This window comes from Mustela putorius, unplaced genomic scaffold (assembly GCF_011764305.1).
Source record: "Mustela putorius furo isolate JIRA1106 unplaced genomic scaffold, ASM1176430v1.1 tig00000695_pilon_pilon_pilon, whole genome shotgun sequence".
In the NCBI taxonomy this organism is placed as follows: Eukaryota; Metazoa; Chordata; class Mammalia; order Carnivora; family Mustelidae; genus Mustela; species Mustela putorius.
Window position 1 is genome coordinate 8,818,769 of NW_025421447.1, and position 14,094 is coordinate 8,832,862.

At 51.0% G+C, this 14,094-nt stretch overlaps 1 protein-coding gene across 6 annotated transcripts in view; it reads right to left on the reverse strand.

Annotated features, from left to right (window-relative positions):
• GAS7 (growth arrest specific 7) overlaps positions 1-14,094 on the reverse strand; it is a 199,308-nt gene that overhangs the window by 75,945 nt on the left and 109,269 nt on the right. For 5 of the 6 annotated variants that reach the window (XM_045083388.1, XM_045083387.1, XM_045083391.1 and 2 more), the window contains exon 2: positions 6,678-6,798. In XM_045083388.1, coding sequence (XP_044939323.1) covers positions 6,678-6,798 — 121 coding nt within the window. Of the gene's footprint in view, positions 1-6,677; positions 6,799-12,440; positions 12,572-14,094 lie in introns of those variants that run through there. The other variant, XM_045083390.1, reaches the window with a different exon arrangement.

A 14,094-nucleotide genomic window follows, 5' to 3' on the forward strand; every position in this document is an offset into this window, starting at 1 on the left:
ATTTGGAACAAAGAAAAGCTCGAAGAATGCTTTAGAAAGTGTTCTACTGGAAAACTTACCCAGCAACTCACATTAGCTCCTGGTGTAATAAAGTTAAATGGAAATCCACTCGTTGAAAGAAAAATTAAAACAAGAAATCAAGAGAAGGACTGGCTATTTGGCAAATGACTTCAAAAGCTGAAATCCTAGTGTACTCCTCCAAGCTTCATTCATAAACATAATAAAACCTTTATACATACATATGGACGCTTTATCAGAAGTGCTGAAAAACAGCTGCCAGTTCCCCTGGGTTTCAGTTGAGGGTCTAAGAAGATATTTGTGTTTTCCTTAAAAATAAATGTCATTTGGGTTTTTTTCCCCTGCTAATTCGTGAATTTAGTTATTCTTATTGCAAATTCCCCTATGCCCATTCTCCTGAATACTGAGGCAATGAAAAAAAAAAAGTATGGAAAGATGGGTTCCAGGCATAGCCTAGTCTATAAATAAGTCAGGTAATTTGGATTAAGATCCTGTACCATGTCGTAGGGGGGAAGGGTCAGCACTCCACTTCCTCTAATTGTTAAACCAGAGATCATCCAACTTTTCCTTTCAAGGGCCAGACAGTAAATACTCTGGCTTTGTGACCACCTTGTCTTGTCTCTACTGTGCCATCATAGTGAGAAAGCAGCCTTAGACAACAGGCAAACAAAAGAGCATGGCCATGCTCAATAAAACTTTATTGACAAAAATAGGTTGCAGGATGAATTTGGCCCCATGGCTGTGTTCAATAAAACATTACTGACAAAAATTGGTGGTGAGCTGAATTTGATCCTAGGGCCCTAGTTTGCTGACCCCTATGTGGGATGACTTGGAAGGTCCTCCCTAGGAGTAAAAGTCATTGGCCATTGAAACTCTGTAAACACTTGAGTCATCACAATTTGACACAACAAGAGTTACACATACACCACAAACAGAGTGCTTTAGGAATCCACGCACTGGGACAAAGACCTTGGGCTCCTTTCTCATGTTTCCATCAACTGCGCCCTTCTATTTTGGTTGATGTCTCACTCATCCTCCACCCAACCTGGGCTTGGATGGAGCATCACTCTGGGTTGCTGGAGTCAGGCTTTCTGGGGGCCAGATGATAAAACCCAAAAGGGTGGAAGAAATCGCTCTCCAAGTGGGAGAGGCTTGGTCAAAGGGAGGTGAGAGGTGAAAGGGAGGTGAGAGGGAGGTGAGCAGATCAGACATGTCGGCTCTCCCATGGCCTACTCAAAGGCATGGCTCTTCTCTGTAACCCTTCCAGAGAAGTGAACACACTTGCTAGGTGTGACCCACACAGACCTGTTGGAGCTCTCTGTAGTTCACTATTAACACTAGCCAGCATCATGTGACATTCTCCGTCTCTCACCCACTCTCACTGCTCTGGGCTTATACAGCCTAAATAAAGTATTAATGCTTAATCCTTGCCTCAGGCTCTGCTTTCTAGAGAAACAGAGCTAAGACATCCCCCTCAAGTGATCTTCTTCCTTTAGAAATGAAAAATATAAATAAATGAAGCTACTGGATTTAAAGTGTACAAAAACTAATACATAAGGGATAAAATATGACTCATACATTACACAAAACTAACCTTGGCCTTCATTACTGGCTTGAAATACCCCTTCAACGTCCAAATGGTAAAATATATCCTAGGGGCACCTGGGTGGCTCAGTCAGTTAAGCATCTGCCTTCCGCTCAGGTCATGATCCCAGTGTCCTGAGATCAAGTCCCACATCGGGCTCCTTGCTTAGCAGGGAGCCTGCTTCTCCCTCTCCTGCTCCCCAACTTGTGTTGAATCTCTCTCCCTCTTTCTTTCAAATGAAATCTTAAAAATAAATAAATAAATTAATTAATTAATTAAATCCTAAGCGGTATCTAAAGTCAGCATCTCTCCAAAAAGAGGACCTGAATACCTATGATCATTTCACCGCTAAGTGATCACATGTGCATTTCTGGCCTTCCAGTTATCAATGGAACTAAACAACACTGAGCACCATCTCTTTAAATGCAATTACCTATTGTGCAAATAAGAGGTCCCCCCTTAACACTAACTTAGGTCCCTGAAAACGGTAGGATATTAGCAATAGCTCAATATCCAGAAACTAGACACAAACCCATTTTTGGCAATAGCCAAGTTTTGGTAGGAATATAGCACAAGCCTGTCCCGATACCAGAACTCCTGGAGCTCCTGGGCCCCAAGCTCATGGTCCCCTTGCATGACAAAACACCCTGGAGGGATATAACTATGGGGAGATAAGGAGAGTTGGGGACTTCCCAGAGTCTCTTAAAGCCTGCTTTGATGGCCTTGCTGAGTTTACACAAAAACAGCACTATTGCATTAACTTAACCACTGGAACTTCCTGTTAGCCATCTGGCTGAACACTATTTAATCTTTTCTCCTCTGCCTTTGGTGATATTGCCTTACTTCTGGATTCTTATCTCTGACAATTATTTCAAAGTCTCCTTCACCCCTCCTTTAAACGCTTTTCTGCAGGGCTCTCTCCAGCATGATCGTCATGGGTGATCTCCTGCATTTCAAGGCCTTGTTTCTCCGCTGGGCTGTCATGTGTGGTTGTATAGGTTGGTCACTGCACAATGGTGCCAGGCCAAGGGGGCAAATAGGGGTGAAATCCATTCTGCTCTCTGTGTGCCAAGCCAGGCACCCACAGGACTCCCCAGATTCTCATCTCTAGCTCAGGTGTCCCCTGAGTCATAGACATCTGGTCCAAGCAAGGCTGGCCACCTCTCCCTGAATATCCTCCAAGGAACCACACATGCAACACGGATCCATCTCGCCACCTCCAAACTCTTCCTCCCTCACGTCCCTGGCTCTCAGCGTGGGGCTCCATCACACAAAGCAGAAAGCTCAGGAGAGCCTGAGCATTCTCCTTCCCCGATCCGCCGTCCCCTGTCTGACAGACTCTATCCCCTCCTCCGAGCCACAGCTGTGCATGAGGAGCTGACCTCATTACTTCTCTTCTCATTTCATCTGCCCAGCCCATGCTTACCAGTCCCTAAATCCTTCACTCTGCTGCAAAAGCAATCTTGCCACAGTATTTTGCTCATGTCAGGCCACTACTTTGATTCCTTTCAGAGCTTTCCACTGCCCAGAGGACAAAGTCTCAGCTTCTTAGAGTACCTCCTGGGGTCACCCGTGGGTCAGATCTCTAACTCCCTCTCACCGTTTTGCTCCTTGCTCATGCTGAACATGTCACTGTTCCCTTGCTGTCTGGCCTTTGCTGCACAGGAAACTCTATGTGGAATCCCTGAGTCCAGGTCTCCTCTTCAAAGATGTGTCTGACACACAGTAAAGCTGCTGACCCTCTTCTTCGAGCCCCCAGATGTCCACACTAACACCCGCAATGCTTGTTGGCATCTGGGTTTCTCAGACTCCTCCCGGACGACAGTGTTCCAACACCAAGCCAGTCTCCCATTTGACTTTGGGCCCCTACAGCCCCACACAGCAGCCAGCACTGAGACCATCCCCATCCAAAAAATCCCAAACGGATCTAAAAATAAGCAGATTAGCCAGAGCAAGGTACTACAAGTGTAACCTGGGCTTTAAACTAGTTATATTTGTATGTGGCGCAGAAACGGGGACAGAACGTTAACGGTGCCCAAGCGCTCTGTGAAGAGACCAGGGTTTAAGGGACATGAGAAGCATCTGGAAGAGAGGGAGGCGGACAGGAAGACGGAGAGGAGTGATTCGTGGCAGCTGGAGCAGGGTGCACGGCCTTGGCCTGGGTCACAGGGCAGGGGAGGCCCCAGAGGTGGAGTGGAAAGGAAGGTGGGTATGGCTAGCCTGGCCAGGCAGACACATATGCATATGACCCCGGGAGTCAGGAGGTCACAGAGGCACAGCAGGAGGACAGCAAGCACCTGCTCTAATAGGCACTTCCCTTCCCAAAGAGGGTCAGGTCCAAAAATGTAAACAGCAGCCCGCAGCCATGCAAAACGGGTCTAAGAAAGCCATCTAGGGGAGAGTCAGAAAGACAGCCCTTAGGCTAAGGAACAAAATCGTTCATATTTGGGGTCTGCACAATCCTTCCTAGCACTGACTGGCTTCGGAAAGGCATTTCCCATCCCCAACCCCTTCCTCGGGCCTCCCCATCTTAGCTGCAGGGTGTCCCCTCCTCCAAGAAGCCTTCCTTGATCTCCCAGAGTTTTCCAGGGACACACTCTCCAAACACCCAAGACTTCTCCTTCACAACCCCGCTCATAAGGGTAATCAAATACATACTCATTTAAAATCTGCTTCCAAAGTGAGGAAGATAAGCTCTTTGAGGGAAGGGACGCTTCTCTATCATTATGATAATATCCCCAGCATCCAAAAGTCTACCCAGGACTTGGGTGAGGCCCAGTAAGTGTCTGTTGAATGAATGAGTCAATCAATCCAACAGATAAGGATGAATCAATAAGTGAATCAAAGTTCCCTATATCTAGGATATAGGACCAAGGGAGCCAGCCAGGATGACTGTGCGCGTATCGGAGAAGGTAGGGAAGCGAGAGGACGGCCAGTCCTACCAGAGATAACAGAGATCCCAGAGTAGGAGTCAGTAGCTTGAGGGCCCCTCTGCACCCCCCCCACTCCCTGCTTACCATATAGCCTGTGAACTCCTGAATTAAGATCGTCTTAAGTGCTTGAAAAAGAGGGGGGTGCCCAGGCAGCTCAGTCGGTTAAGCTTCTGCCTTCGGCTCAGGTCACGGTCCCAGGGTCCTGGGATCCAGCCCTGTAGTTGGGCTCTCTGCACAACAAGAAGTCTGCTTCTCCCTCTGCCTCTCCCCCTCCCTTCCCTGGCGTGTTCTCCCCCTGCCCTCCCCCTCATGCTCTCTCAAATAAATAAATAAAATCTTTAAAAAAAAAAAAAGTCCTTGAAAAAGAATCAAAAGAATGTTTCGTAACATGCAAAACCAGGGATTTTTACTTTTTTTTTTTTTTTTTTGGTACACATTGATTTTTTTTTAACCAAGAATATACCACTCTCTAATTAATAAAATACAGACTCATTTAAAATCTGCTTCCAATGTGAGGAAGATGAGCTCTTTGAGGGGAGGGATGCTGCTCTATCATTATCATAATATCCCCAGCATCCAACAAAAGAAATAAAATCTTAAAAAATAAAAGTCCTTGAAAAAGAATCAAAAGAACAATGCTTTGTAACATACAAAACCAGGGATTTTTACTTTTTTTTTGTACACACGGAGTTTTTTTTAACCAAGAATATACCTTTCTCTAATTTAAAAAAATAAAATAAAGACAAAAACGCAGATTTTAGAAAGCCTCCTTTTCCACTCCTCCACCTCCAGCCCCTTTGCAACAGAGTGGCTAATTCCGGACGAGAAGGGGCCCACAGCCTTGCTGATCTCAGGATCATATGGTCCAATTTCTGCATTTCACAGATGGGAGCTGTGCCTATAGACACTCTGCCTCCGAAACTTCAAAGTCCGGTAACCATGCAAAGCTACTTGTGTGTTTGTTTTGAGGAAGTTTAAGATGCGAATGACCAGAAATAGTCCCACTTCCTTTTTCCTAGAAACCCCAGTCACCTCTTTGGCAGGAACACGCCCCTCGAGCCCCAGGGGGACGGGAACAAGCCAGCCACCCCGAGGGGGCAGCTGCAGGCTGCTTTCTGGGCCATTCCCGCTAAAGAGCAGCTGGCCCTCCAGGTACCAGGACACTCCCAGGGTGCAGGCCTGTCATCATCAGCCCCACTTAGGGTCCCCCTGGGTAGGCGGAGGTGACCGTTAAGTCAGGTGGGTGCCGACAAGGGAAGTAAGGGGGCCGAGGCTGAGTCAACACGGGAATGGGATTGTATTTCACATCCTGCCTCGACACACAGATCTGTGAGCCCTCCCCCCCCACACATCGAACCTTCAGTGTTTCCATCCTCCAGGAGGCAGGACGGTCAAGCACAGAGCTCTCTTAGCTACGTGGGCACTGCTCTCCCGAGACCACGTTGATAGAGAACGCGCCACTCCTTCTTCTATACACCTTCTCCAGCCTTCTCGCAGACCACTCGAGAGCCCACCTGTTGGGGTCCTGGAGCCCCCAGGAAGGCCCAGGAAGCCCAGAAGCCCTGGGGACAAGGAGGTGGCGTCCTAACTCAACTCAGAAATGCACAAGGGTCCTGCGTTATCTATTAGAACAAATATCCCTGAGCAGCCCCAGCGTTTCCCAAAGAACCTTCCGAGAAATGCCAGCCAGTGAGCTACTCTGGGGAAAAGGAAGCGATGCGTGCTGAAGTTAGGGAAACCCCTCATTTGTGACCGTCTTCCGGGAGCTTCTGTCTCATTAGTACATTCCATGTTCCAGATAATCCCACAGTAGCTAAACCTGGTTGACTTGATTTGAACCCGCTGTTCACTAGAGAAACCTTTTAAGATCCCGGAGCGGAAAACAGCCCTAGACCACGAGATTGGGTTCAACAGAGATGCCCCGGGGCGGCGGGTCACTTTCCGGGGAGGACCCCCAACCCGGAAGGGTGGGCTTCCCGAGCCACCGCGGATCCCCACCACCCAGCACGGCAGGGGAAAGCCCGAACCCACCACAGCCTCCGAGGCCGGTTTCCGAGGCAAACGACTAGCCGCTGGGAGAGGTAAGAGGGACAGAGAAACGCGGGGACCCGTGTAACATGCTCCCCAGCGCGAGGACTCACCATTGGTGGCCGTGTTGACATAGTAGCGCCGGCCCTGGGGAGACAAGTAGCTCTGCCAGCCAGGTGGAAGGGCGACAGTGTGGCTCTCCTCTCCGGGCGGAGGGGGCACCATTCCAGGCTTCTGTGGAAGAGGAAAGGAAAGGTCACACGTGCCCGACATTTCGGTGACTGCGGTTTCAACCAGTTTGGGACCAGGAAGTAGGAGGCAGGTGAAGTCACTTTGGAAGAGCTGATGCTGGGGAGACGGGAAGATGGGGGGACAGGAGGTGGCCCGCTGGCCTCCCTGCGGGGGAGGAGGTCACAGACCACACACGTGGGATTTGAGGGCCTGCCCACTCGTGCCATTGCGGAAGGGACAGCTTCCCAAAGAGGACAGTGAGCAGAGCTGGACCTTCTTCCCGGAGAGCCCCCTGCACGGCACTCGCTGGGTGGGCTGGGTGGGCTGCCGGGACCCCGTCTTCTGCGCATGCCCACTGTGGAATCCAAAGCCTGGAGCCCCAGGACCACCACGGACAGCAGCAGGCGAGGCCCAGGACCTGCTGGGCCTGGGCGAACCCACCAGAACTTAACACAAATCTCAGCCAGTTTCTTTTTTTTCTTTAAGATTTTATTTATTTATTTGATAGAGAGAGAGAGTGCATGAGAGGGAGAGTTAGAGGGAGAAGCAGACGCCCCATGGAGCAGGACTCGATCCTGGGACTCCAGGATCACGACCTGAGCCGAAGGCAGTCGCTTAACCCACGGAGCCACCCAGGCACCCTCAGCAAGTCTCTTTAGAGCGAGATCTAAAGCCTTCCATAACCACGCCGAGAACCAAAGAAGGGCTCAATGGGGCTTTTCTGGTCCAGTGTCCAAATCTCTCAGGGGGATCTAGAGGGAACCAGGACCCATGGCCAAACCACCGCTCCCTTTCCACCATGGGTACTTTGTGCACTTATGTGTGGTTTAATCTTTTTTTTCCTTAAAGATTTTTATTTATTTATTTGAAAGAGAAAGAGAGAGAGAGCACATGATTAGAAGCCAGGGGCTGAGGGAGAGGGAGACGCAAACTCCTGGCTGAGCAGAGAGCCCGATGCGGGGCTCGATCCCAGGACCCTGAGATCATGACCTGAGCCAAAGGCAGATGCTTAACCATCTGAGCCACCCAGGCGCCCTGATTTCATCTTTTGCCCATAGAGAACAGTACTCTTCTTCTTCTTTTTTTTCATAAAATATTTTATTTATTTATTTGACAGACAGAGATCACGAGTAGGCAGAGCGGCAGGCGGCGGGGGTGGGGGCGGAGAGCAGGCTCCCCACGGAGCAGAGAGCCCGATGCGGGACTCGATCCCAGGACCCTGAGATCATGACCCGAGCCGAAGGCAGAGGCTTTAACCCACTGAGCCACCCAGATGCCCCGAGAACTGTATTCTTAAAAATACAAATCAGAGAAAAGATATATATATATAAGAGAGAGAAAGCAGGTGAACCCAAGATCCAAGAGAGGTGACTTCCGGCAGTGACAGGAAGAGCAAATTTTTCTCCTCTCCTTTTTACTTCTCTCTTGCATCTCAATGTCCCTCAAACAACAAAAATAAGCCGTGAGCTAAAGAACATTTAAAAATAAGGAAAGAGGGTCCAAATTAGTCCACGCGGCGGCTGTGCCTTCTGAAGATAGTTAAGTAGATTCAACCACGCAGGGAGAGGGGCCGTGAATTTCTCAGCAAAGCTGGGCTCTGTTCAGATGCATTAAAAACGAATCCGCTTCTCAGCGTGCCCGTGTCCTCAGCCCCTCTCTGTCCTGCCCACCAAGGCACTTGTGGTCCCTCAGGACGGCTACTTAGGAAAACCAGCTAAACATTCAAAGCAAGCAGTAGGGACAGCGGCTCTCCGCCCACCCTGCCCTCCTGTTGTCTGAAGTTGCAAAACCAGCTACTTTGGCCTGTGGCACAGCCTCACCAGGGATCGGGTCCCTCCTAGATGCTCCCGGGACCCTGGGGAATCACGGCCTCCCCATGGCCAACCTGGTTCACGGCTGTTAACCCGCAGTATCAGTGTGGAAGGTGGTCTTTCGACTACTGGGCACTGGACGCCAACCAGGAGATCTCACCAACAGAGCACATGTGCTGAGCCCAAACCCACACCTGAGTGTGTGTCCAGCTGGGCCTCCAGACACCTGCTCTGGCGTCTCCCGGATTGCAAGGTGGTCCAAATACTGCACGCACACAGTCTCTCGATGAGTAGTGTGCATGCACGTAGGAAGTATCCCACACACAGGAGAGGTGTATCTTGGCTGAGTGGGGCTGGGGGGTCACACACGAATAGGGAGCTTAGGAGGTTTAAGTTAAGAGACGAATATTCTAGAACCAGGGGGTACCATGCCGGGCCGCTCTGCTAGAGTCAATGTCTTCGAGCATCCAAGATGGGAAGGCTACGTTTGGTGCTTCTCCCAGCAGCCGGGGAGGAAACGGGTCATCCATAAAGGGTAGGAAGCAAGGGCCGGATACCGACACAGCCGGAAATAGGGTGCAGAGAGGAGAGGGACCCAGGAGCACCGTGGAAACAGCCCTCCGACCTGGGCCTCAATACTGACTCAGCCCCTGAGCGGACACAGGATAGGAAAGTGACTCAGCCGACTGCCTTTATCCAGAGGAGGAGGAGGACAGGAGCCCTGTGGGGGAAGGCTCCTAGGAGGGTGCCTGTCACCAGGAACGCTCCATGACAGCGGGAGGGGGTGTGTTTAAGAGCCCAGCGAGACGAGGCTTCATACAGCCTCTGCCCCCTGAGAGGGGAAGGTCAGGGGCCCCGCACCCCAGCCTGCTCCACCACGCTTGAAATGTCGCTAGTAACTGCCACTTCTCCCCAGGCCTCTGTTTCCAAAACTCTGCAGCTCAGCTGGCAAGCACACACCTGCTGCGGAGGGAACGCGTTTGGAGGTTGACCAGTTGGATCTGCAGAGAAACCTGGGTAGGGGGCAGGGAGACCACCATCCAAGCAGGGCTGGTTGAGGGACCGGACTGAACTTCCGACCCTCCACGCCCCACCTCGGACAGAGCAAACGGACACCTGCCCCGTCTCCATGGTGCTTTCCTCTTGAAAATCACTCTAGGGGGTTTATGTAACCCTGGGGGCTCAGAACAAGCTCTGGTTTGCATGGGAGGACACTGATGACCAAGGAGGCACTGAGGTGACCACCTACCCTGAGGTCTCGCCCATCTAGGAAATGCTGGACCCTCCAAGCCCAACCCTCCTGAAGGTGGCTGCGGGGGAGGGATCTCTGCATCTCTGCTACTGAGCCAGGAAGGGCCAAGTGGCGCTGGAAGAGAGGGGAAACCGCCCCCCCCACACTAGGGCCAATGCCTACTTCCTAATTTGGCTAATGCACCCAAGGCCGTCCCCTTATCCCCCTCCAGCAGGACCCCGGCTCCTTGCTCTGCCTGTCACCTGCCTGTGCTCTGTCCCCATCCCCCCCGAGGCCGCCACAGTTCCCTTACCTTTGTTCTCACCCAGAAAGAAGTTCCCCTAGTTGGTGGCCTGAGACACATCCAGAGTGGAAAGATACAGAGACCCCTGGGAACGTATCCCAAAGAACTGAAAACGGCACCGAAACAGTTGTGAATCCACGTTTGCAGCAGCGCTATCCATAAGGACCAAAAGGCAGACACAACCCAAGGGTCCATCAACTGATGAGGGGGTCAACAAAACACTGTGTGTCCAGAGAAATACCCAGTTGTGGAAAGGAAGGAGGCTCTGCTCCACGCTACCACGTGAATGAGCCTTGAAGCCATGCATACGATTCCATTTATACGAAATGCCCGGAAGAGGGAAATCCACAGAAACAGAAAGCAGATGAGTGGGGTTGCCAGGGTTTGGGGCGGGGGGAGGGAAGGACGGGTCCAGGGGTTCCTCTTTGGGGTCGATATAAATGTTGCACCATAGTATGAGTGTATAAATATCACTCGTGATATATTTTATGTCATGTGTATTTCACAACTTTTTAAAAAACACCGTTTTTAAGCTGCAAGGGAGCAGACTCTCCACATGCAGCAGGCTCTCTCCCTGAAAAGGCACAAAGCACCCACATGACCTCATCGCTTGTGGTCATGGGGGGACTGGCCTCCTGGGAGAGCTGCCCCCTCCAGCCATCAAGACAATGCAGCGTGAATAACGACCCAATAATTAAGGTCTCTGTCAAGCTTTCTCTCCTAATTTGCTTCCTTCAAGTTAAACCCTTTCCTTCCCTTCCCTAGTCCAGTGGCTTCTCCCCTTCCTTTCTGAAAGCTCCTTCCCATGGGAAGAGGAACAAGAAGCAGAGGTGACACAGGCCCAGAGATTGGGGCCCTACTGACAATGAGCAAGATCCAAGGGAGTGGGAGTGAGGGTAGGAAGGTGAAGGTTGTTTCCTCCAACTTAGAAATTCTAACCTCATGCACATCACAGCTTTGTGGGAATCATAAAATGTTGTCTCTTCCTCCAGATGGGCCATCGCCCTGACTGCCAGGCTGGATTTCAGCCTCCCCTGGGTCCCCTTGTTCAGTCAACAACCTACTCAACTCTTTAGGGAGACCTATCCTCTGAGGATCTGAAGATAACTGTGGATCATGTACATGTTCATGTACACCCTCACCCTATTTCCTATAGAGTATCAGGAGGCTTCTAGATGACTCAGAGCCCTAATCTAGCCGGTAATCACGAGCTCAGATCCCACATGCATCCATCGATAACGACTTTTATCAAGCACCAAATGTTGATGGGCTCCAGGGACTAGGTCAGATGCTTTACACACTTACCTCTAGTTCTGACAACTGAAACCTGCCATGTTCCCATTTTGAAACGAGGAATCTGGGGCTCAGAGAATGTAATAACTCATCCAACGCTGCACAGCTAAACAAATGATCAGCCCAAACTTTGAAATCCTCCCCTTGCCCTAGAGACTTCTGTCCAGTTACCTACATCCTGACTACCCTCTATCGACCTCTCCCCAGCTAGCCAAGGGAGGCTTTGTTTCACCTGGACCTTCTGACCCCAGCTCCCACCAAGGTGGGTGACAACTCAGGCCTGCTTCTCCTGCCCGTCTCACAGTCTCCAAATGAGCATATGCCCTCCCGGGAGATGAACAGAAATACCACCACCCACACCCAAGCAGTCACGTTCCCGGCTAACTTCCTTGTCTCCTTATTTAAAACAGCACCACCAACGAAATTTTCCTCTTTGTGATGGCTACTGGTCCTCCCCGGCGAAGGAAAAAAGAGCAGGCAAGCAAAGGAAAGTCACCCAGGGATTGAAGACAAAAATCCCCTCCTCACTTAGAGCAGTGTTTCTCAAAGTGTGGTCCCTGGAACCCTGTGCCGGTCCTCTGGGATGTGCATTAAAAAATGCAGATTCCGGGGCCCTGCTCCCAACACCAGGTCAACCTGGAGCCCGGGAAGCTGCCTTTCAACGTGCATCCTAGGGGAGCCTCGTGCCCACTGAACTCAGAACAGGCTGGCAGGCAGCTTTGGAGAAAGCACTCGAGAGAAAGCGTGCTTCTGAAATCGAAACTGGGAACATAAAATTTTAATAAGCACAATTTATAAAAAGACAGTGCTTAGCTGCATGGCTACTTTATTAAGGAAAAGGGTGCCATCCCCAAGCCCTTCAAAGGAGACTTCTTTTAAGAGGGATTCGATCCAGTCTCTGGAGTACCAACCCCCACACTCAGCCCCCCACAGCCTCCTCCCCTCATCAAGTTCAGCCCGGGACTCCTTCCCCCTCAGGAGGCTTCTGGGAACACCTGACTCTTACCTTCTGCAGATGCGAGCAAACACGACTTGAGATGGTCACGGGCGGTCGTCACTCCCTTTAGCAGCCAAATCAGCGAGTTTTAAGGTACCCCCATTCTGCGTCTTCTCACACCCCAAGCCCAGAAGCAATAGGAACTCCAGAGAAAGGCATATCCACAGGGCCCCACACCCCCACTCCCCCCACACCCAGATCTATATATAACATCTCTGAAGTTGTCAGCCTAACGAGCCGCTTTCTGGCAGACCCGTTGCCATGGCAATGACTGCTAATGAGCCCGGTGCCGTGATTGGCACTGCTTGAAGGCTCCTCCACAAAGAACTCTCCAGCAAGTTCTCTCTTCCCAAACGCACAGCCGGCCAGGACCCCCCAGAAGCAGCCAGGCATGGCCAGGTGGGACTGGGAGGCATCAGTCCCCAGGAACAACTTTGGAACTGGGGCTCCCTGAGCAGTCCAGGACCCAGGGGCCAGGGCTGGCCTCACTGTTCCTCAATGCCATCAGCCAGTTAGCAGTAGTAACAGGGGCTGCGAGCGAGCCACCCAGCTGGGCCAGGTGACTGGAGAGTCACATCTGTTCCACACCTTGCAGCTGGGCACCCGTTCCGGGTGGAGAGACTCTGACACAAAGCTGGGAATGGCCACCAAGGGCAAGGTCATCTCCCCTGCCCATGGGTTAAGACACAAAGCAGGAAGCAGGGACCAAGTTTTTAGGGTGATCCACCAGCCTCAGGATCTGCACCTCTCAGAGTGTGGGGCACCTTTCCTCTGTCTGAGAGGTGAGGCAGTAGGGTTCTCTCCAACTCTGGCCGCCTTCCTATCCCGTCGGAGAGCGACTCAGGTAGCAGAGCTGGGGAGGAAGTAAGGGACCCGGCGATGGCTCAGTGCACCCTGGGAAATGAAGTCCTCACGGGTAGTTTTCTAGGCTGGTGGGGAGAGGATGGACCCACACAACGTCTTCATGTTCTTCTAAGGGGGAGAGATGGAGAGACCTGGCCGGTGGGAGGAGAAGGAGGAGAGACCACACAACAGAGAAACGGGCTGAAGGTTCAGGAAGACACGGTCGCGTCCATGCTGTCCCTACCATTAGTCTCAGCACAGTGTCCAGAACACTGGATAGAGGGATGCAGGGACCATCGGAAACTTGGAATCATTAGAAACGGGCTCCAGACAGATCTGAGGCTTTCTCCCAAACAAACAGACAGAATGATAGCCCAAGCAACACGCGCGCCCCACCTGTAACAAATCCCAGCTCTTAATGGATGCCGATGAATGGACTATTCAACCTTGAGTACAGGGAGGTGGGGGAAGACAAGATAACATAGTTTCTTTCACTGCAGAAAATAAATCGAGGAACAGTATCCAGAAGCCTCCCAGGAGGCACAAACTTCTAACCATGACCTCATATGGTATCCAGACGGAAAATTCCAGGAAAGTGTTTAGCAACCTCAATAGAAGGCAGGAAGACAGAGCATTTATGATACAAGAGGAAAAAAAAAACCATAAGGATTGGACAAACTAATGCAAATGAGGCGAGTAGCCTGGCAAAAGGAAACAAATGCTATAAAAAAGGGGACAGGAAATAAGCAAAACTTGTAGGGATATTTACGAGGTAGCAACAGGAACATCCACGTCGGTTGCCACAGAATGTGGAATTGGT